Source organism: Convolutriloba macropyga, chromosome 13 (genome assembly GCF_964194025.1).
Source record: "Convolutriloba macropyga chromosome 13, txConMacr16.3, whole genome shotgun sequence".
Classification (NCBI taxonomy): Eukaryota; Metazoa; Xenacoelomorpha; order Acoela; family Convolutidae; genus Convolutriloba; species Convolutriloba macropyga.
Window position 1 is genome coordinate 30,898,331 of NC_134480.1, and position 22,535 is coordinate 30,920,865.

Below are 22,535 nucleotides of genomic sequence, written 5' to 3' on the forward strand. Positions count from 1 at the left end.
GAAAGTAGCGGCAGTCAGTAAAATGAAAAGCCCACGAACAATAAAAGAATTGAGAGCTATATTAGGACTAGTAGGCTTTTACAGAAGATTCATAATGGATTTCGGAAAAATAGCAGAGCCGCTTTAAAAGCTATTAAACAAAAAAGAACGTTTTACTTGGAGCAAGGAATGCGAATCAGCAGTCAAAACGCTCAGCAAAAGTCAACGAAACTATTCTGCGACAAAACGAGAACTTTTTGCAATAGTTTATTTTACTCAACACTTCAGAAATTATCTTCTTGGACAAAAATTTTTAATTGTTACTGACCATAGGGCCCTCACGTGGTTATATAGTTTTAAGGAGCCAGAGGGATTATTGGCCCGGTGGATAGAAAAGCTCGGACAGTTTGACTTTGAAATCAAACACGAAGCGGGAAAAAAGATCCCTCACGCGGACTGTCTGTCGAGAGTTCCACAGACTGAAGACCAAGTCGAAGACTGCAATCAAGTGAACAAATAAATACGGAAGAAAAAAATATCTGGTCCATTGGACTAGGGAAATCTGTTGAACAACTAGTTGAACATCAGAAAAATGCAGCCGACCTCATTATACTGAGAAACTGGATTGAGAACGGGAAACGCCCTCAAAGAAAACACATGGCAGGAGCCTCTAGGGCACTGTGGAAACTTTGGACTGATTTCAGAAACTTACGGATTGAAAATGATCTAATCAAGAGACAGAAACATATTGACGAAATTAATAACTTAACACAAATAGTCATTCAGAGATCACTTTTAAAAGAAATTCAACCTTTCCTTCATGAACATTGCGGACACTTTGGTATGGCCAAGACATTTGATCGGGTTCGAGAACGATTCTACTGGCCCGGGATGAAAAAAGATGTCCATGAGTGGGTAAGTTCTTGCCAAGAATGCTGTCAAAAGAAATCTCCACACCAGAAACACATACACAGTCTGACAACGTGGAAACCAAGTCATCCGTTCTGGCAAGTTGCTTTAGACATTATGGGACCTTTACCCGAGTCCAGCGGAAACAAATACATTCTGTTAATTGGAGATCAATTTACAAAATGGTATGAAGCAATTCCCATGAGCAACCAAGAAGCTTCAACGGTCGCTAAAGCCTTTGTAAATGTATGGGCTTCAAGGTTTAGTTGTCCGGCAAATCTTCATAGCGACAAGGGCAGTAATTTTATGTCGAATCTTTTCAAGAACATGTTTAAAGAGCTGGGAATTAACAGGACTTCAACAACAGCTTATCACCCTCAAGGAAACGCAATGATAGAGCGCACCAATCGCACAATCGAAGAGAGTCTTGCAAAATACGTGGGTGAACATCACAACACCTGGAGCGACTACCTTCCGCTAGTAATGATGGCGTACAAATCATCAATTCACTCTGTTACGAAGTACAGCCCCTTTTACCTCCTTTTTGGACGATCATGCGCGCTGCCGATTGATTGCATGTATCAAACAATACAAACCAAAATCTACCCAACTTTGAGTGATTATGTTGGTTGCTTGAAAGATGAACTACAAACGTGCCAAGAGCTGGTACGGGAAAGCATGGATGTGGAGCAACAAAGACAAAAAACCTACTATGACCGTAGCAGATTTGGACCACAATATGAAGTAGGTGATTTAGTAATGGTGTTCAACCCCACAATAAAAACTGGCCAGACAAAGAAACTTAAATCCTTTTACAGCGGACCGCAGGTAATACGTGAAATAATAAACGATCTGAACTTTGTTATAGAGGAGGTGAAAACAAAAAAACAACAAAAGGTCCACTACGATCGACTCAAACGTTTTAACAGTAGAAGTGCTACCACCGATAAAAACGAACCTAAGAAGGGAAAGATTGAACTAAAAATAACACAAAACGACCTTACGGAGGACAATGATTTTGTGGAAATTGAAGTGGTGACCCCAAAACAGAATGACACAGAAAGAAGAGAAGTTCAACCTGAAGGAAATATTAGTCAAATAATCCTAATACTGAAACTCACAATGAGACAGTCAAAGACGAATCGTTTCAAACACCTATGGGTGGGAGTACAAGAGAATCAATAAATACTAACACCAACAATAAGAGCAGAAGCACAAAGATACCTTCGCCCAAAGTAGCCACACAGCAGAAGCGGGATAGTCTGGTGTCAACATCCGAAAGGAGTGAAGGCGAAGAATTTCCAAATAGGAGCACGGCTTCTACTTCGCAAAATGTCACCGAACGACGTTATCAGACAAGAAGTGCGTCGGGAATAACAAGACCACGGACACTGAAAGACTATTTTTTATTCAAGGATAACGATTCAGATGAAAAATTTGATAATGATGTATTTTTTTAAAAGGTGATACGACAAAATGCAGAGTGCGTGGAACCCACATTGGATCGTGCAGCTGAACTGGAAACTTCTTCAGTTGGTTAGCATATTAGGTTTTTCACAATCCTTGGAGATTGTGGGGTATGATTTTGAGAACATTCTACAGACGCAGAAATTTGCAATGACGGAACCGACAAAATGTGAAACGTCACATATAAATGAGGAGCAGGTAAACAAAGGAGGACTGATCTACGCCAAAAGCAGCATGAGTAAACTAAAATACTGCATGTACAGGGCTGCATATACGGTAACTGTGCTGAAAAAAAGTAGTTGGTATGACGACGCAACTTACTTAAACGAAAAATCACAAATAATTCCAACGTTTTACCCAATAAAAGAGTCAGTCTGTCAAAATCTATGGCAGGGACACAAAACGCGGTTACCGGCTCTTGGTGATTTTGAATTCAATGCTCCCAAGGAAGTCCTCAACGAGATGAACATTGACCGAACCGACGCTGAATTTGTTCAGAAGATATCAAAAACTTTCATGAAAGGCGGAAATGAGAAAGGAGTGAATTATGTCTACCCCGTGGATTGGATCAATCCAAAAGGTGAAACACAGAAAGGTAACATCATGATAAATGCAGAAATTTTCATGGGGACTTTGTGCATTGAAACTAGGGAAGCAAATGAAGGAACATGGTTATATTTTAAAGACCCTTTGAAACAGGAGCAGAACTTGTTATATCAAGGAGACACATTTGTAATAGATTCAGTACAATATCTGTTCGACCAAGACAAAAAAACCAAACATCTTAACGATCGTTAAATTTTCAGACTCGATAACAGCAAAACTAGTCCGCGCTGGAAACAAAAAGTACTTGACGAGCAAATTAGACAGAAAAAGAAATTTAGTTGTCCAGTTGAAAAACAAGACAAAACATATAGACAGTTTTCTGCTTTTTGAAACAAACCACAGAAATTTGTTTTATACAACGAAAAAGTTGACGGCCACGGAACAAAATTTTTCAACAACAGATATATCTGAGACAGATCTCAGGGACATAAAACTCGATCAACTTTTTGTGTGGGATTTTCGAGGCATGTTTGAAAACCTGAAAGAAATAGAGTTATTAAATTGTCACATAGAAAAACTGCACAGAGCTATGATTCTAACGACATCAATTAACGGAAATTCACACCAAATGTTCTTAAGTCAACAAAACGCTCTGGGTACACACGCAGAAAGAGCGGGAGGAATACTATATGTCCATAGGTGCGCTAAAGTAATCGTACATGTTGTCGAAAATCAGTTTTGTACGGAGGAAGTACCAGTTAGGGTGTTTTCTGACAACACTTCAGAAGTAATTAGATACTTGGACCCCATTTCTAGAGTATTCTATAGAAATTTCACACTGATTAATTGCAACCCCATGTACCCGAACGCTTTTGAATTGCAGAATGGGTCATGGATAACATATGGGCGAAGGATACAGTTAATTGAAAAACCCAATGTTATGCCTAATTATAGAGTTAACGTCAATTGGTCAACTTCGGCGCCAATGGAAGGGTTTTTCAATGACAAGGACCTGGAACTTAGCAAAAGGGCCCAAAGGTTAAGGCATTCGAGAAAGACGATAACAGGAAGAGAAGTTTTCCTGGGACAAGGAGGTTTATATGAGCATGAGACTCTAGAGTATTTCAACACGGATTTAAATTACAATAATCAGTGGCATGAATTGCTGATTTTTGAATATTTTGGTAACGAAGTGAAACAAATCTGGCATGTGCCCAGGGAAATAACCATCAGTTTAATGACTATTTTTATTGGATCTAAAATCATATTTTGTTTGGTACGCGTGTTTCTTTCAATCGATATGCTACGCAGTGGCACCAATCCTGTAATTGCACTGCAACCCATTAACCCAATAGGGGAACTAGGTTATTTTCATTATCTAAAACAACGTACAAAGGAACAAGAATTGACAAGAAAAAGGACAGTTGAACGGTGTGATGGTGAAACAAACATCGTTGTTATAAAAGCAAAAAAGGCAAAATCTGTACCAGATATGGCAGAAATTGAAATTGATACATTAGACTAATTTACGTGTATGATATGCAGGAATGGCAGAACCAAAAATCGGTGATTATTGCTATTATCTACCCGAGTTGTTCGAAGTGAGGTCAATAGTCAGGCAACAAGTGTATCGGATTGTTGGTGTAACCTCAAACAAAAGGTACGTGGTGCCACTGACGCAGCTGCAACCACCCAATATAGTGGATAGAGCCGCAATTAGCGTTGATGAGTTGAATGAGATGCAACACAGAATCGAGGAACAACAAAAGAAGATTGACAACAGCGAAATGCTGGGAACAGCCGGGGCTCGGCTCGAAGAGGAGCTCCGGCAGTTAAAACTTGAAAGTCAAAGATTAGGTGATCAATTGCTGGAGACCCAACGGCAACTTGAATACGCTGGGAATTAGCGGGAGTCCTGCAGAAGGCAGGTGGAAACATTGAAGAAAGAATTGGAGGAGGTTACAAATGTAGCCGAAACAAAAACAAGGGAATGTATCGCTCTGGTGGACGAGCGGGAGTGCTTAGCTCGGGAGTTGGAGAATGCCGAGAGAGACAATAGAAAGCTGAGGGGTAGAGTAAAAACAGAGCAAACCTCAAAGAAGGTCATACAGAGGAGGCTGGAGGCGATCAATGCGCAGAGCCCGTTCAGTCGACCTCCAAACTTTTATGAACTTCTATTCCTGCCACAGGGGCCACAACCAGTACTATCCAGAAACATTTCAAAACGTTAGCAATGCTTTGTCATCCGGACAAGGGTGGTCGTGAGGACATGTTCAAAATCATTCTTCAAGCAAAGAAAATTATGGAAGACGAGGAGGCCCGTAATATCTATGACAAGTACGGCATTGAAAAAGCACAAGAATATATGAACTCGAAAATGGACATTTGAAACTCTTGCTGTGTGAGTGAGTGGAACACTCACATTTTTCTAAGAGGGAGGCAGTATAGTGAACCATAATGTATGACATGCTCATAAATTACATATTAAGCGCATAATTCAAAATTTTCATAAACAAAAAGGAGAACAAAAAGAGATGGTTACTAATAGTAAACCGGATTTTAACAATATAGAGAAAGCATCATAAATAATGATGGGAATCATCATAGAATTTAATCTTGACGGGACACGTCAAGGAATGTTTGTTCATGACGGGATTCGCCAAAGCAGGTAAACCTGTTATCTGTTAGTTTAACTAACAGGGACCCATGCGGTAGAAAATAACTATGAGAAAATCCCACGGAGATTAACGAAAATGGGTAAAAATAACCTAAGATTAATTAACCATTGATAGGACTGAAACCAAAGAACATATTAAAACCTAAACCTTACACAATCGAGCTGCCTCTCTTTAATTGCTTTACATCTCTCATCTTCACAAATCTTCTAATATTTACAAGCAATTGATCTAATTTTGTATTAAACTGATTGAACTTTTACATTTGCTCCATTGAATTCAAGTCTGAAACTTGGAAAATCTTCCTCAGTAACTCCGAGGTTTAAAGTGCTTAGGAATAACATCCAACCCAAACCGTAACCGTTGACAGTGCACGGATATTACAGAACTACCAGAAGTGCATACAAAAGATACAAGGAACAACGAAATTTTCAAAATAATTGAGGACCCGAACAGAGAAAGCGCGCAGCGAATTGGACTTTAAAGCCTGTCGAATTGCAAACCGCCTAGAAATTTTAATAAATTTAAGCGAACCAGATGGACTGAAAAACCGAATATTACATACAATGTGGAATTTTTTCGAGAAGAAATTTTCTGAGCGAAATATTAGCACATGGAAATTGGTCCTGCAGAAATTTTTGGATTTTATTTTAATTTGATGGCTGGGAATTTAGACCGTTCAGCGCAGCTGTAAATCCCCAACAACAAAAACAACAACATAGAGGTTGTCAATTAGAATTGATTTTGTTATTAACATTATTTTTCTTTTGCACAAAATTGAGAGGCCGTTCCAGCCTATTGAATAACTTAGATTAACAATACTCATTTTAAATTTATATAGTCGGTTTTATCCGAGGATCAACTTGTTTCGCAGAGAATTATAATCTTTTGAAGTACTAGGTGTAAGATGCCGAAATAAAAAATGAAATAAAAGTAATTAATAAATTCCACGTTAGGAATAAAAATAGTTTTTTTAGGCCAAAATAGAGAAAAACGATGAATTGGAAATCTTTGCACGATATTTTTATGCTCTTGGATATTATTATGCTCTTGGATATTATGCTCTTTGCACGATATTTTTATGCTCTTTTATAGAAAAAGCTTTACAACTCTTTAAAATTTGTAAAAGCAAAAGAAGATCTGATGGCAAATAGTAGAAACTAAAGAGCATGAGTTTGAAGTTTTTATGTTGCAATATTCTACTGTTTGTAGGATCTAATTAGAAATTTTTCCGAAGACTTCTATAGATTGCGTGTTAGACTTTGTAACCGTATAACAGAAAAGAATCATGTTCAGAAAAAAGAACGTTTAGAAGTGTTAGTAATACGCAGTTTTAAACGTTCGCTCCGGGTGAATCTTTCATTAATTGTGATTTTAAATTCCTCTTTAGTCTAAAACTAATGTTCACATTTTTGTTAAATTTGCAATGCTGCTTTGTTAATGTTATTTATACCACTCCATTGAAATATTGGTCCAGTTCTTACGTATTAAAGTATAAATTTGGCAACTGTTAAAAATCTAGAACAGTTTTCCCCTATTCCTATGAAAATGTTATTTGGTGCAGTTTCCCATGGTAACTAAGATCACCGAGAAGTTAAACGAAAAGAAGCATTTTTGTTGATTGATTTTGAAACTGAATTTGTATATTCTATTTGAAAAGGTGACCTTCTGAAGAATAACTGGACTTTCTCAACGATAACCCTTTCGTGCCTAAAACATTTCCCTTTTGAATCTTTTTTGATAGCTTTGAAAAACATGAGCATCTTAACAACTTTTTCTAGAAATTCGGAGACAATGCTTAACATTGTAATGTATAACAAGACGATAGCTTACGAAATCTGCTTTTAATCATTTTTCCAAGAAACTGGGCTTTTGACAAATGTTAACTTTACAAGTTAAAGTTTCCTGATGGTTTAAAAACAATGTTAGCAAGTTTTTGAGTACAAGTGCAGGCATATTGAGAACAAATGCTGGAAAAATGCTCCAGAATACTCCAGAACTTCAGCAAGAGAATTTTTTGCGACGGTAAATTTGCTCAGTAGTTTACTTTCATTCAAATAATGTTTGTGAACCGTTGACACAATGAATAGAAGTGTTTTTGTAAACCAGTTTACTTGTTTGTAGTTTTCTGTTGTGCTGCAAAAGTCGCGGCAAAGAGCAATTACCCATGATTTGCATTTTGAGTACTTGTTTACCTGCAATATCTCATTTCAATAGGTCGCGTTATCAGCCGATGGATAGTAGGTCTTAGGCCGAGACTCAATTTTTGTGCAGCGAAATCTTCATTAAAAATATTTTTTTCCTTTCAACAAAAAAATTAAGATGTTAAGCGCAAGAAATTTCAAATAAGTGTGATAAAACTATTTAAACAATATTTCTTGATTTATTTAAACAGTTTTTGATTTATTTCTTGAAAATATTTACACAATATTTCTTTAGCCTAATTGTTCTGATAAACTTATTAAATAGTTTCAGGGGAGCCCTCGGGCCATGCTTTGACTCATATTGTTGAAACAGTGAAAAACAAAATTGTCAACCAACAATGCCTCCCAAATAGCAGAAAAACTCAAGTCTCAACGGAAAATGACCTTGGTGATGGAAGCCTTCATCTCATCGAGTACACGGGTGTGGACTGTGGGCTCCGCTCAGCTAAACAGGCCCCGAAGTTTCGAAACAAGTATCATTGCGAACCCCGACTAGTGCACGAATAACAGCAACGGTGTTACTATTTAGGTTGACGAAACGGTAGCATACGAAGTCATACCGACACCAGGCGATCTTTTTCACTTCGTTAACTATTAGATGTTTTAATACCGAAAGTATAATAATTTGCTGTATAAACAAATCACCATCCCCTTACTATCATGATTTTCTGACCGATTTTGAAATACTACTGACATGTCTACAACTTTATGATATTCGGTGATTTCACCATAGATTAACTTCAAAATTCTAAATTTGTTGAAAGTGTACTATGTAATAATTACAAAAAATGGTTTCACTCAACGTCTAGACTTTCCTACGAAAGTAACTAGTACCACCATAACGTTAATATATCACGCGCTTTCTGATGAAAGAGTTAATTTCGTTATATTTTATTAATTTTTCAAGCATTACTGATCATTATTCAATTAATACAAGTTTTGATTGGTCAACTAAAAATGGAGTTAAAAATATGACAATCAGACGGTATCCTTCTTGAACAACGTGATTGCCCTAAGTGATACAATATCGATTGAAGATGAACATGGAACTAACATTGAAAGTGATCATGAAGCCGCTGATTGCTTTAATAAATACTTTTGTTCATTGGTAAGAAAATTAATAGCTCGATAGAAACACCAATAAATTAACATGAGCCCAGCAAATAACCCAAAATCAATTTATCTTTTCGATTGTACCTAAACAGAGCATTCAAATTGTTGCAAAATCTTGATGTTAATAAAGCAACTGGAAAATTCCTGCTAAGGTTCTAAAACGTTGTGCAAATATTCTTGTGTATCCTGTCTCCTACTTAGTCTATCCCTCACGAAAGGTATTTTTCTGACTGCCTGAAACATGCAAAAGTTTGTCCAATACATAAAGCTGGATGAAAACGGAAATTTGAGAGTTATCGACCCATATCTGTGCTTCCGGCATTGAGCAAAATTTTTGAAAGGACAATATTCAACCGTCTCTATAATTTTCTAAAGAATGAACATGTGTTATATAAAAAGCAATTTGGTTTCCAACCCAAAAGCTCTACAACTGTTGCCTTGATTTAAATTACAGAAAACGTTCGTTTTGTGGAAAAGAAATTTACCTTCTGCATTTTACTTGACATTAAGAAAGCGGTTAACAATATTGATCATAATAAACTTCCTCAGAAACTTTCTTAATATGGTGTTAGAGGAGTTGCATTGGAATGGTTTAAATCTTACTTGGCAAACAGAACCCATTGCGTTGAATTAATTAGGCGATTGCCTATCTCAAGTACCGGCATCATATTTGGTGTACCATATAGGGTTCTGTTTTAGGACCACTGTTATTTGTTCTTTATATAAATGATTTGCATCTGTTGTGAGCAGATAGATCCGTATTTATTCGCAGATGACACAAATCTACTTTATGAACCCAACTGGTTAAATACTTATGCTTTGGATGATGAGCTCAATCAGATCGCATCATGGTTTGCAGAAAATAAGCTGTTTTAATTCTTTCAAGGCAACTGATAAATTTTTCTAATATTAGTTTTGATGTCACTCTGAGCTGTAAAGATTTACATCAAACTGAATGTGTAAGATACCTAGGTTCTTTTCTTGATCGTGAAGTCAAATATGATTGTCATATAAAAGAAGTTGTTAAAAAGGTTTCGGCTCAATTTTTTGTTCCTAAGCGATTGAGAAAGATTGTCACAAACCAATTTTCGCTTGTTTATAATAAAAACTATATACAGCCTATTTATGTCGTATGGTTTGTTACTGTATGGACGCACCTCAAAAAATTAATTGAATCGATTAAAAATTAATCTAGCAGTAAAACGTTTTGTTTTACAAGATTGAACAGCAGGTAAAATTAAGGTACCTAAGATTAAAAATAATGCTCAAAAAAACTCACTAACGTACAGACGTCCGGTTCTGAACAATTTTTTGGTAGATAAAAATGCTATACCGCCCTTAAAATTAATTTATCAGAATTTGCCTTCAAGAAATTAACAGTCCGTATAATGAATACAATAATTATAAATGAAAATGTTTTTGAAAGAGTTCATTTAATCTATTTTTATTTTTGAGTTATTTGTTAATTATTCACTGTTTGCTACCAAGGGCACTCCCATGCAGCCTCTTGGCTTTGGAGGGTCCACTTCGGTGCTGTATTTTAAATTTTGTAAGATCTTGTTGTAAAACTTTTGATTATGCATTCGAGAAATTCATTCATTCAATTAGAAGAATGAATTATCGTGGGGCAGGAAACGGACCGCAAAAGCTGGAAAGAAAGTTTATTCCCTGGCACCTACGAAACAACAAGGTGTATAGTTAAAGCTGTCATAACACAGAAAATCAACGATATGAAAAATTGTAAACGTTCCACACAAACCTATAATGATAACAATTTATCTATTTTATGCGTGTTGACCTTGTAAAACAGTTTAAATGAAACTTCAGTCTTCTCAATTTTTTGATCTCAGCTTTCTTTGCACTGACTTTTTTTGTTGTGTCAGAATGACTGATTAAGTGGTGCCAGAGAATAATATGGCACTGAAGACCAATTGATTTTTGTTTTTAATTGAAAAAGTTTTCAGCCTGTTTGTTCAGTTGCGTTAATCATGAGTACCTGAACAGCGATCTTGGAATTAGATTTGCCGAGAACTTGCAAAAGATACACTTTACAAACTATGCGTTGCACCGAAACCTTCAGGAGATCGATTATCGGAGAATCATTTTCTGGACGCTTGAAAACCTAATAGTTGCATATAAACTAGTTCGGTCAACATTGAATGAATGTTATTACCACTTGTAACTTTCTGTAACACATGCAATTTACAACTTCGACCAAAAAGTGGTTTCCTGGTGGCCAGCAAATTTTCTGTGGAAGATTTGAATATCGCACAGTTTTTTTTATCTTCGGTCAAAGTATGGAGGGATTTTTCTTCTGTATTGATCGAAAATCATCCGCTTATAAGCATTTTTTGTTGAGGCTTCTGTCTGTGTTTGAAATTTTGGTCTTGCAACTTTTTCGTTTGCAACCATTCATTTTATCCAACGTCGCATAAGCAATTCTTGATGAATACCCAGTTGGATACTGTTTTTTGGTACAGATCATTGGATTTTTTTGAGAGCTACACCAAAAGATCTCCAATCTCTGGTGGTATTGAAAAACTTATGTATGGTCCCTGCGTTTTTCTTTTGCTGTAACGGTGCACAGCTTTGGAAATTTAAGTTCACACTACAATCAGATCATTTTTGCTAAATATCCCGTCGTCATTTACTTTTATGTTAAGATCTTCAAAAGTTGGGTCGATCATTTTCGTGAATCACATGTTATTACACTAAAAGTGAAGGTTTGCTACGGCTGTTCTCAAAATCGTTTTCATATCTTAGCTCCGTATCTCCGAATTGTCAGTGAAATACAGTTTTTAAAGGAATTTCAATCGTCTCTACTGATACTTTCGTTCGAAGCCTTTTAGCAACGAGTGATACTGTTCGCTCATCTTCCTCCAAAGTGGAAGGTTCTACAGTGTCTCTTCCAATTGTTAAGTTTATCTCGGTATTGGCCACTAATTACTTCTAGATAAATTTAATCAAATTCTTGTGACTGCTAACATGTATCGACAGAACAGGCCAAAGTGGAATATCGTTTTGTGTATTTTAGTATTTCCATAAAGTCTGGCTGTTTCCGATCTAAACTTCGTGAGCCTCTGCTAATATTTTTCCTTTATCTATTATTTTTTCACCTCTATTGAACAGAAAACTGGCTTATGCTCAAATTTTTGAGACTTATTTTTTTGTTGAGATATTCCTCTTTCTAGGGAGGTTTTGCTGTAACCTTTACTTGTCGTTAGTTTCTTACGCGTTTTTAACAAAACTTGATGACTACTCAGTTGGATAATGGCTTTCTGCCCAGATATGTTGATTTTTAATGAGCTACATAATCACTAGTTCCCTTGAAAATCCTGTGTATAGTCTCTTGAATCGTGTTTTACGTTGTAGCGATGCTCGACAGCCTCTGAAATAAAAAAAAGAACAAAATGACTAAATATAATTTTGTGGAAAAACGCATGGGAGTTCATAGAAGCCTGTATTATGTAACAAAAGTTCATTTCTAGTTTTTTTTACTCCAGTTTCACGTTTTTACGACCATGTTTTAAGATCAGGCTCCTAAACGTGGCAGGACATTGACAATATGCAAATGTATTTCAAGCACACTTTTTACGATGTCTGTTTTTGGGCAATCGTGGACACGTAACATGATTTCGTCACTTTGTCAAACTTGTCCACGCGTCAATGTTATCTTTAGTTGCAGTTTGGGATCTTCTCCGTTTGTGCCCCACCCCCAAATTAATGTGGGTGTATTTTGTTTGTACCCCAAACTGACGTGCCATAATTGTTTTTACATAAATGATTTACGATGTAATGACACGTGCCCTGTAACTGGGGGTGCATAACTGTGGGGAGGGGGCCCAAACGGAAAAGATCCGCAGTTTCTATTAACCAGGACATTGTCATTAGGTTGAAAGAAGGAAAGCGTAATTTGTAAATAATTCTAGAAATGACCGTGGCAATACTAATTGTGGGTAAAGAAGACAATTAGCAGTTTTGCCCAAACCATGGTTCACTGAACTATTATGTCTTTGAATTGGGTCTCTAAATCTTTTTAAGATTACCAATGAACTTTGGGCAATACTTGTTTTGGCTTATTAAGTGATCAAAATGGTTACGTGGACAAACGTTCACACATTAATTCAAGCAACGAAGGTCATGCTGTTTCCATCACTCATGTCCACGATTAACGTAACCATTTTTCATTGTGAATGAAACTCACGTAATGCGAAATCTATTGACGGCGTTTTGTTGCCGTTATCCACAAAACGCGAAAACAGCCTAAAAACAGCAAAGTGCATCTTTGCTACATAGTGTGAACTACTACCAATGGAATGACCCGACGGAGGTAAACATTTCTAATTGAATTTAACTTTTTGAATTGTGTCTTTAGATAGGAGCAATGCCGAAGTCTAAAAGAAATACGAAAGTTGTGCTTTCCAAAGTAACCAAAGCTGGTAAAGAAAGAAAGGAAAAACTACTTAACAATATTCGGTTAGCAATAGATCAATATGCTAACGTTTTTGTGTGGGAAGAGCATAACATGCGTAATAATACCATGAAGGATCTCAAAACAAAGGATTGGAGTCATAGTAAGTTCTTTTACGGCAAAGTCAAAGTGATGGCAATTGCTTTGGGGAAGACGCCTGCTTTGGAAGCTCAGCCCAATTTGCACAAACTAGTGCCTTTTTTGTCGGGACATGTAGGATTGCTCTTCACAAACAAGGACAAATCTGAAGTTAAAGAGTTCTTTCAGTCATTTTCAGCTTATCATTACTCGACAGCCGGCGATACAGCAACAGAGACTGTTACTCTTGAGCCTGGTATTCTTGAACAGTTTCCTCACAGTATTGAACCGCATTTGAGAGAACTTGGAATGCCAACGAAGCTAAACAAAGGCTCAGTCGAGTTGACGCGACAGCACATTGTGTGCCAAGACGGTGAATCGCTTCAGCCCAACCAGTGCAGAATTTTGAAACTTTTGGGGCATCAAATGAGCAAGTTCAGTATCTCTCTAAAATGTTGCTGGTCGAAAGATGGATCGTTTGAGTCGTTTCTTTCTTGATGTAATACCTAAATTGTGAGACCTCTGAATTTAAATTTGAGCTTTAACAAACTTTTTAAAAAAGTCTAATGTCTATGGAAGTGGTAATAAATTATCTTGCACCCAAATATAACAAAATTTGAAACCAAAACAATTTTTATAATGGACAAAACGCCAAAGCTAAATTTCAGTACTTTTTGTTCACGTTCAAAAACACTTGAACCTTCCAAACTGAGAGGACTAAGTCGATGTCTTCTTTCTTTGAATTCATAACTTGTGCTGCTATTAAATCTCTCCAGGAAACTGTGCACCCTTTTAAACACCGGAGTAAAATCTTTATTTATATAAATGCAGATGTTTGTCTTTTCTTAAGTGGCCGCATATGATGTTTTCTTTCGAAAACATTTCGTTTTCTCTGTTAGCGACAATTTTGACAACGCCTTCTTCAAAGGGATTACTTTGACTCAAATAAATGCTGGCATTTTTATGAACGTACTTATTGACGAAATCAAATTGAGGAAATTTTATAACGGTTGCTTCAAATGATGCACAAACTGCGGTGAGATCAATTTCTTCTAGTTGACTTGCAATTGTAACTGACTGCAAAAAACCCAATATCTACCAGGGTGTCTAATTGATTATCTTCACGTGCTGATGGATATGGCATCTCGTTCTTCATTCAAAGGCTCTTGTTCTTGTTTTACGTGACTGTACAGATTATATCAGCCTGTAGACGGTTTCGTCTGTAAGTGTGCTCAACATTTGCGCTTGCAAAAAGTTGGTATTTGTTTCGTGAAGTATTTGAGCAATTTTTTAGATCTTTTGTTTACCTGAAAAAATTGTTACTATTGTAACCTAAAAAAATAGAACAAATTAGTTATCACCACTAGACTTTCTGTAGCTTACTCCAGCTGTTTTATACTGTTGTTTAATGGCTCTCAAAAATAGTTTGAAACAATTATGGTAAAGGTATTAGTCTTTTTGACCATTTTGACTTCTCGAATATCTTTTATGCCCTTGACTTATTCGTTTTGCGTAATAAAGATTTCTCTCCTTCACAATTTCAAGCAGGTGAACTCGATTGGAAGCAATTAATACTAAAACTCAAAAGTGCGCCCCTAGTGAACTTTTTGGTCCCCTTCAGCACCCCCACGACTGAAGTCGGCTGCAATTGATTAGAGCTTCCACTAAAGGTTCGAGAGCAATTCTTCCGGCGTTAGTCGGGTATGTTTTGTATATTACGCTTGATATGGCACTTTAACCACCAGTATTGCAAAATCTCTGATCAATTAATTGTCGTTTGTCAATCAATTAACTCATCATTGATTTCAGAACAATCAATTGTTTTGATTAGTTGAATGCGCAATAATAAATCATTGGTTATTATAAGCCCAATCTTTTGGAAACTACAATTAAGCTCAACTATCCTTTATTTGCTCGCTTCTGAGAGCAGCTAATAGAGGCATCAATAACATATTGGATCGTAATCAAAATATAACATCTCAGCCTTCAATGAAAAGACTAATTTTTTGTCTGTCTGTTTCACTGGTTTTTTGAGACTGTAGATCTAGAAAGCTATTGAGGCTAGTTTCTTGCAATCTGCCAGCTATTAATGATGATGCCAGCGATAGCTGGGGCTATTATTGACCTTCTCTTGGTTTTTTATTTCGTCGTCAAGATTTTTATTACGACCATATGACGTCACAACCTCTTCAAATCTGGTTTTTACAATTCAAAGAATTTGAATTGTATTGGGGCGCTGGCTTTTTTTAAGGTCTGTTCACACATTTTCATGATTTTTGAAGTCAAAATGGAGTAGTGATTTTGGTCACGCCGAAACAGGAAGTGAAGAGAAAAAGCGAGTTGTTTTGCTGCGTGAATTTTTTTGCTCTAATTTGAAGTAGAGCGAGAAAACGATGTTTGAACAAAAAAAAATCGCTTTCTCGCTAGTGGTTTTTTTTTGTTCACATGCGGCAATTTCACTTTGATTCTTTCTGTTTTTTCGATTTGTTTGGATAGAATTTTTTTCTAAATGGTTTTTCCAATCCATTCATAGTTCATTCTAGGTCTAGTTTTTTGTTTGATTTAAATTTCATTTTCTCGCTAGTGTTTTTTGTTCACATGAGGCATTTTGACATTGATTTTCTGTTTTTTTAAATTTTTTATTTGATTTTTTTAAGAAATAGTTTTCCCAATTCACTTGTAGTCCGTTCTAGGTCTAGTTTTTCGTTTAGTCAATGAAAATTTTTTGAATTGTACGTCAGGGCTTGTTCTGCTATGTTTTTTTTATTCATTCATGCAATTTTAACTGAAGTGCGTGCGGGACGTCATTTTTCGCTTAGTAGAGCGAGTTTTTTCGTTCATTCACGTGATTAAATTTTTTTGTCACACGTGACTTACCTCACTCTCAAAAATGACTTCCTGACTTGTGAAATTGACTTCTAATTATTTACATTCAAAGAGATAAGGTCAAGCGAATGTGTCACAAGTGAAGGCTATTTGAGAGCAGCTGATAGAGGCAGCAATAGCATACAGATTAAAAGTATAACATCTCAGCCTTCAATGAAAAGACTAATTTTTTTGTCTGTCTTTTTTATTGTTTTCTTTAGACTGCAGATTTACAAAGATATTGCCGCTATTTTCTGGCATTCTGCCAGCTATGTTTAACATTTTTTAGTTTAAGATTTTTGTCGAGAATTCAAGAAAACTGAAAAGAAAACTGCGAATAAAGAGAGGCGTGGGCTGCGGAAAGTTGCGAGCTGTGATGAAAGTCTTACAGATAACCTTGTATATATTTTAAGAATTGCACTTAGGCCTCCGGATGTGTTCTTTTTACTAAAAATTAGCCATTAAGTCGGAGATAGAGAGAGAGAGAGAGAGAGTGAAACTTATGGTTGTTAAGCTCAATCATTTGATAGCTTTTGAGCGGAAATTAGACGTCATTTAACAAACGACTTCTGCACTCACCTATTATATCTAAAGAAAGTGTTAATTAATTGATCAACCTAGGTAATTATTTGGTTTTTTAAAAGACATCGGTGTTTGAGTTTTGGTTTTGAGATAAAAGAACAAATTGAAATCAGATTCTCATTTTTTGAATGAAATTTTCTGACTTTGCTACCGAGTCTAAACTTTTGCTGATTTTGTACAACATCTTTGTCAAGTATATTTATTTTTTGAGCATATTAACATGAAGAAATGAATTTGAAAATGAACAGATGTTTCTTGAGATTATAAAATATAGAAGAAGAGAAGCGGGGTCCGCACTTATAAATTCCAATAACAATATATCAATGGTTTTTTCTCTTACAGTTGAAGTCAAGTACATTTTACAGCTGCAACATAAATGCTGAGTCTGTGTTACCAAATATGTTTAAATTTATTTTTTACCCCTTTACCTCTTGCATAATTGCTGCCTCTTGGCTTCTCCCGATAGGTGAGTCATCAGTGTTATTGTCCTCCATGCTTTCAGGTGTCCTTCAAAAGTCAGTCTATCAGTCTAGGGGTTTCGTACACCGAGTCGCACATAGCAGCATTCGTACATAACAACCTAATCTTTTTACCATAGGAAAATAATTAAGCTGGGTAGCAAAATTGTGTTATCATTGTTCGAATTCCTAATCCTCTACAGATGTACGAATCATCCTCATGTGAAAATAGTACCCTTTTCTCTTCTTACCCGATGACAGACTTGCTGCTCTTTCGTTTGAGAGCTAATTAAAAACGAGCCTTCAATATATCCAATCGGATCTCGCTAACTACTTTTGACTGATATAAATATTAAAGAACTGGAAATTTTTTATCAAGGAATTAGTAGGAGCAGATAATATGACAAAAGTTCAATGTGGAGGGGGCCTCATTTTTTTGATAAAGTTGCTTAATATATATATTTTTTATCTTCACCCTGTAATTACGCGACTCTTAAAAGAAATCTCAAATATTTTTTCGAACAGCGTTATCCATAAAACGCATAGTTTTGGTAAAATTTTATGCGAGACTGCATGTTTTAGTAATTGTGACTCGGAACAAAAAAAATAAATTTCGTTTGTTTACCTATTGTAATAAATGTAATTGATGTTTTTTATGTACCCTTATCCTTTACGATCTGTTAACGTGCAATGTTTTTCTCGAAATATTGAATAATTTTATTATCTATTCACATTCTCTGAAACCGGTAAAATCCACTGACCGGAACTATAGATAAGAGTGTAAGACTATAAAATAAGTACTCACAGGTAATTCAGTGTTTCCGCTAGGTGTCAACAGAAAGTGTTAGCTTGCTCCAAGTGAGAACTACATGCATCTCCGTCTGCTAAAATGCACAGATTTTTTCCCATTGTTAACAATGTTTTGTTTGAAGCCCGACTGCAAAATTTTATGATTTTTACTTGAATGTTTCAAGATTTATGTGCATTGTGATCATCTTGAAAACCGTCCCATAGCTGGTTTATCACAGCTGTATTTATAAGTTTCGTCGGTAGTCTCAGTTTATATTTCAGTAGTCTCAGTTTCAAGTGGAGATTTCTGGCGTCATTTACTAGTAAGTTTTTTAACTGGGTTTGCCCTGTCATTAGATTAATTCGCCTTCTAATTCTACAAAGTAAATTTTGAATTTTTTTGTTTATTACGAATTCTTTATCTAATGCGGTAAGTTTTGATAGTTTATAGATTTTAAGCAAAAGAACTCTAAACACTTATCTAAACCTATTTACTATAATCCTGTGTTGACTGCGTTTCGCCACAGAGTTGGGAATGCTTTTGCAACGAAGACGAATATTGTCAAGTTCCTTTGCTCTAGAAACCATGTCTTTGTCTTGGCTCGAGGCAAGAAAAATTACATCTTCAGGCGCTGATTGGGAACCAAAGTAGGAAAATTGGAACAATTCATTACTTATTTTATCTGATACATGTTCGCACCGCGTTTGCTTCGAGAATTTGCTTCCAAGGGCTTGTTTTGTCAAGAATTGACTAAATTATCCCTTTCTGCGCTGAAGTTGATACTAACGGCCACTGTATAGTATAGTATAATTTTCTGCAGTGGTCTCTCATTGGAGCTTAGATATTTGAATTTCCTCTAAGATTCGGCATCTCACTTCTTTGTTACGTATACATTGGTCTATATACTTCAAGAAAACGAACACTAAAATCCTAATCCGTTAATGAGCTTCTGAGTTGAGTTTTCGATGTAGCTCAGAACTGGGAGTTCTTGTGCCTCAAAGAGAAAGTTTTTCAAGATCCTTTGCTCTAGAGCCTTTGAGGTTGCTGCGATTCGGACAGTGGCACTATTATTGGCCTTCTCTCGGTTTTTTATTTTGTCCTCAAGATTTTGTTACAGACATGTGACGTCACGTTTACTTCAACGTTTCTTCAATCAGGAAATTTTTGGGCAGGGTCGCGTGCTTGACTTCATTTTTACACTCTTATTTGGAGCGAATTTTTCCTCCATGGGAGTTAATTGATTTTTGGCCACACCTCAGTTGAAATTCCACCAAAGCGCAAAGATCTTTTTGTACCCATGAGAGATGGATGGAATAATTTCAACAATCGTATTGAATTCTGATACATTTGGGTGACTTCTTTGAAAGCATTAAAAATGTTTTATTCGAGATGTAGGTGGACTTTTATCTTGGTTTTAATTTTGATTAAGTTTGCTTTTTTTCTAGAACAGATTGAGTTTCTCAAAAGTCACTCAAATCTATGTAAACTTGAAAAACATAACTGCCGTCATATCGATCAGATCAAAAATTTTTTTTACTATGGTTTGGAATATTTAACATAAAATATCTACTTATAATCATCGTAGTTATTCTACAAAAATGTGGTGGCATTGAAAGAAACCCAGGTCCATCAAATTTGGATAATATAACAACAATTGAAAAGTACAATTGTGGGAGTGGGAGAAAATCGGAGTTTCCCAAGTTTTGGTATATGAATTGTAGAAGCCTCAATAATAAACATGAGCAACTGTTTCGTTTTTTTGAAAAATCTTGATGAAACTACCTTTCTAGTTGTTACCGAAACATGGATAAATGAAAAAACTGACATTCCTGAGCTCTATCTGTGCAATAGTCATCACTTCGTTCACCAACCAAGATCATCATTAACTAACGTACAGAGAGGCGGAGGGGTTGGTATTTAGGCACCAAACAGTTTACAGTAAAAATGAGAAATGATTTGAACATAATCAATAGAAGATTTTTTTGAGTCAATGTGGATTGAAATCGGTAAGCCTTTAACACAACAACTACTCATTAATGTAGCATACTGCCCCAATGTAAAACTTTCCAACTTTTTTCTGGAGGAAATGACTGTAGAAATCTCATGTGTATTCGTATACAGATAATCTAATTTTATTCGGAGATTTCAATATAAACTTTTTAGGCGCAAAAAGTAGACAGATAGTCACTTGATATTTTTCACAGCAAACAGTGGGCTATGTTACGTTAATGAAACGGAGGCAACATGGACAAATGGTGAAAAATATTCGTTAATTGATCACTGTGTTATCTAGCAGAACCAAATTTTTGAAGCCAATGTTCTAGAGTCGACTCCTGGAGTTGATCACTTCACAATAGTGTATCAGTCATCATTAAAGATAGATCACAGTGATAAGAAAAGACAGTTTTTGATACGTAATACCAAGAAATATTCAAGATCAAGTTTCAATCGTGACATTGCGCTGCAAGATTGGTCGCCTATGTACCAGAAAAATGAGCCTAACAAAATGTTTCTGAAATTTATCGACATTTTTGAAAAAATACTGAGTTGTTATGCACCCTTGAAGTTGGTAGAAAGAAGTACCAAAAAACAACGAAAGCAGTGGTTGACAAAGGAATGACGTGGTCTCAAATGAAAAACACCGTCTCTTTAATGCGTGGAAGAAAAACCTAAAACCAGAGATTTATAATATTTACAAATCTTTGCGCAATTCAGTGAATAGAAAACTGAAAAAAGCGGCAGATGATTATACAAAGAATTTTTTCCGGCAGTTACCAACTTCAAGAGAACAATGGAAATTCACCAAAAGCAGGATGAACTCCAACAGTCATATAGAAAAAAAATGACAAATAAGGGAAGGTAGTCATTTTGTTGAGGATGGCAGAAAGATTGCCAGTATTCTTAATAGCTGTTTTGCGAGGCTCGGATTATACAAAGGCAAAGACGTTTCTCCAAATCATTCTTCCCTAACACTTGAGGGACTGGAATTTAGCTTCCGACCGGTCACCAGAAAAGAATTGTATAATGTTATTGATAATTACCTAAGCATAAATCGCCCGGACCGGGCTATATACCAGCATGGGCGCTAAAAGATAGTTAACTGTCTATTGGAACTCATTTACAATTGTCGACAGTGAATTTATAAACAAAAACACGTTTCTTAATATTTTGAAAACAGCCCATGTTACAGCTCTTTATTAGAAAGGAGACCGACTAGAACCAGAAAACTATCGACCCATATCAGTCACACCAACTGTAGCAAAAATTTTTGAGCGATTACTACTTGAACAACTAACTCACCACCTAACTCTTAATGGTCCGATTAACAAGAATCAATTCGGATTTCAAAAGCAAAAGTCCTGTCTCGATACTATCATTTCATTAACTGAAAAATTAAACCAATGCGTTGACGAAAACGAAATTTTTGAGCGATTACTACTTCAACAACTAACTCACCACCTAACTCTTAATGGTCTGATTAACAAGAATCAATTCGGATTTCAAAAGCAAAAGTCCTGTCGATACTATAATTTCATTAACTGAAAAATTAAACCAATACGTTGACGAAAACGAAATTGTTGTCACACTTTTGGACTTAGCAAAGGCTTTCAACTCAATATCTATAGAAGTTTTTATGAACAAAATAAAAAGGTATTGACTTGGAGATAATGCAAGAATTTTATTAAACTCCTTCCTTTGTGATAGAAAACACTGTATCAATGGAATTGCAAAATCAGATTGTGTTGTCATAAATCACGGTGTTCCTCAGGGAACTGTCTTAGGGCCTTTATATTTCATACTTTATGTCAACGACTTCACTGAAGCTGTATCAACGAATTGTGCTTACAGTTTGCCGATGATACAGCAATTCTATGTAATGCAAAGAATAAAGCAAATTTGCAGCTAATAGCTGAAGATACATTAAACAAGACAGATCAATATATGAAACAAAACAGGTTAAGCTTGAATGAGGAAAAAACCTAGCTAATGGTGTTCAGGAATGAAAAATTGCCCATCATTGAAACTGTCGATTTCAAGGGACACCGATTGGAAGCATCTGATATTTAGGTGTAATAATTGATAGGGAACTGACAAACCAAAATCAACTAAATAAGGTTATCAATAAAATGGCTTCAGCAATCAGATCATTATATTTGGTTCGTTATCAGGTACCGTTAAAAACAAGAAATCTCTTGAAATCACTAGTTTTGTCTCATTTAGATTTCAGTGCAATTTTTTTTTCAAAATTTAACATCTTACTCTATTGACCGAATTAACAAACAGATAAACTGGGGCATAAAAGTTTGCTTTATGAAAACCGAATACGATACTGCCAGAGATCTACTTCTGGAGACTAAAATTCTTCCAGCAGGGCTCCAAATAACACGGATGTCATTA

The 22,535-nt window shown here is 35.9% G+C and overlaps 2 protein-coding genes across 3 annotated transcripts in view; both read left to right on the plus strand.

Annotated features, from left to right (window-relative positions):
* Positions 1-8,035: 8,035 nt before the first annotated feature.
* Positions 8,036-22,535, plus strand: part of LOC142351908 (uncharacterized) — a 438,132-nt gene continuing 423,632 nt past the window's right edge. For both annotated transcript variants that reach the window (XR_012760975.1, XM_075404166.1), the window contains exon 1: positions 8,036-8,043. The gene's annotated coding sequence lies outside the window, so the exon portion shown is untranslated. The remainder of the gene's footprint in view (positions 8,044-22,535) is intronic.
* On the plus strand, positions 12,937-13,991 carry LOC142352274 (mRNA turnover protein 4 homolog). Its single transcript, XM_075404767.1, has one exon. The coding sequence runs from the start codon at positions 13,278-13,280 to the stop codon at positions 13,938-13,940; it is 663 nt and encodes a 220-aa protein (XP_075260882.1). The 5' UTR covers positions 12,937-13,277; the 3' UTR covers positions 13,941-13,991.

Coding starts and splice junctions, on each gene's coding strand:
- LOC142352274 (XM_075404767.1), top strand. CDS start 13,278: ATGCCGAAGTCTAAAAGAAATACGAAAGTTGTGCTTTCCAAAGTAACC.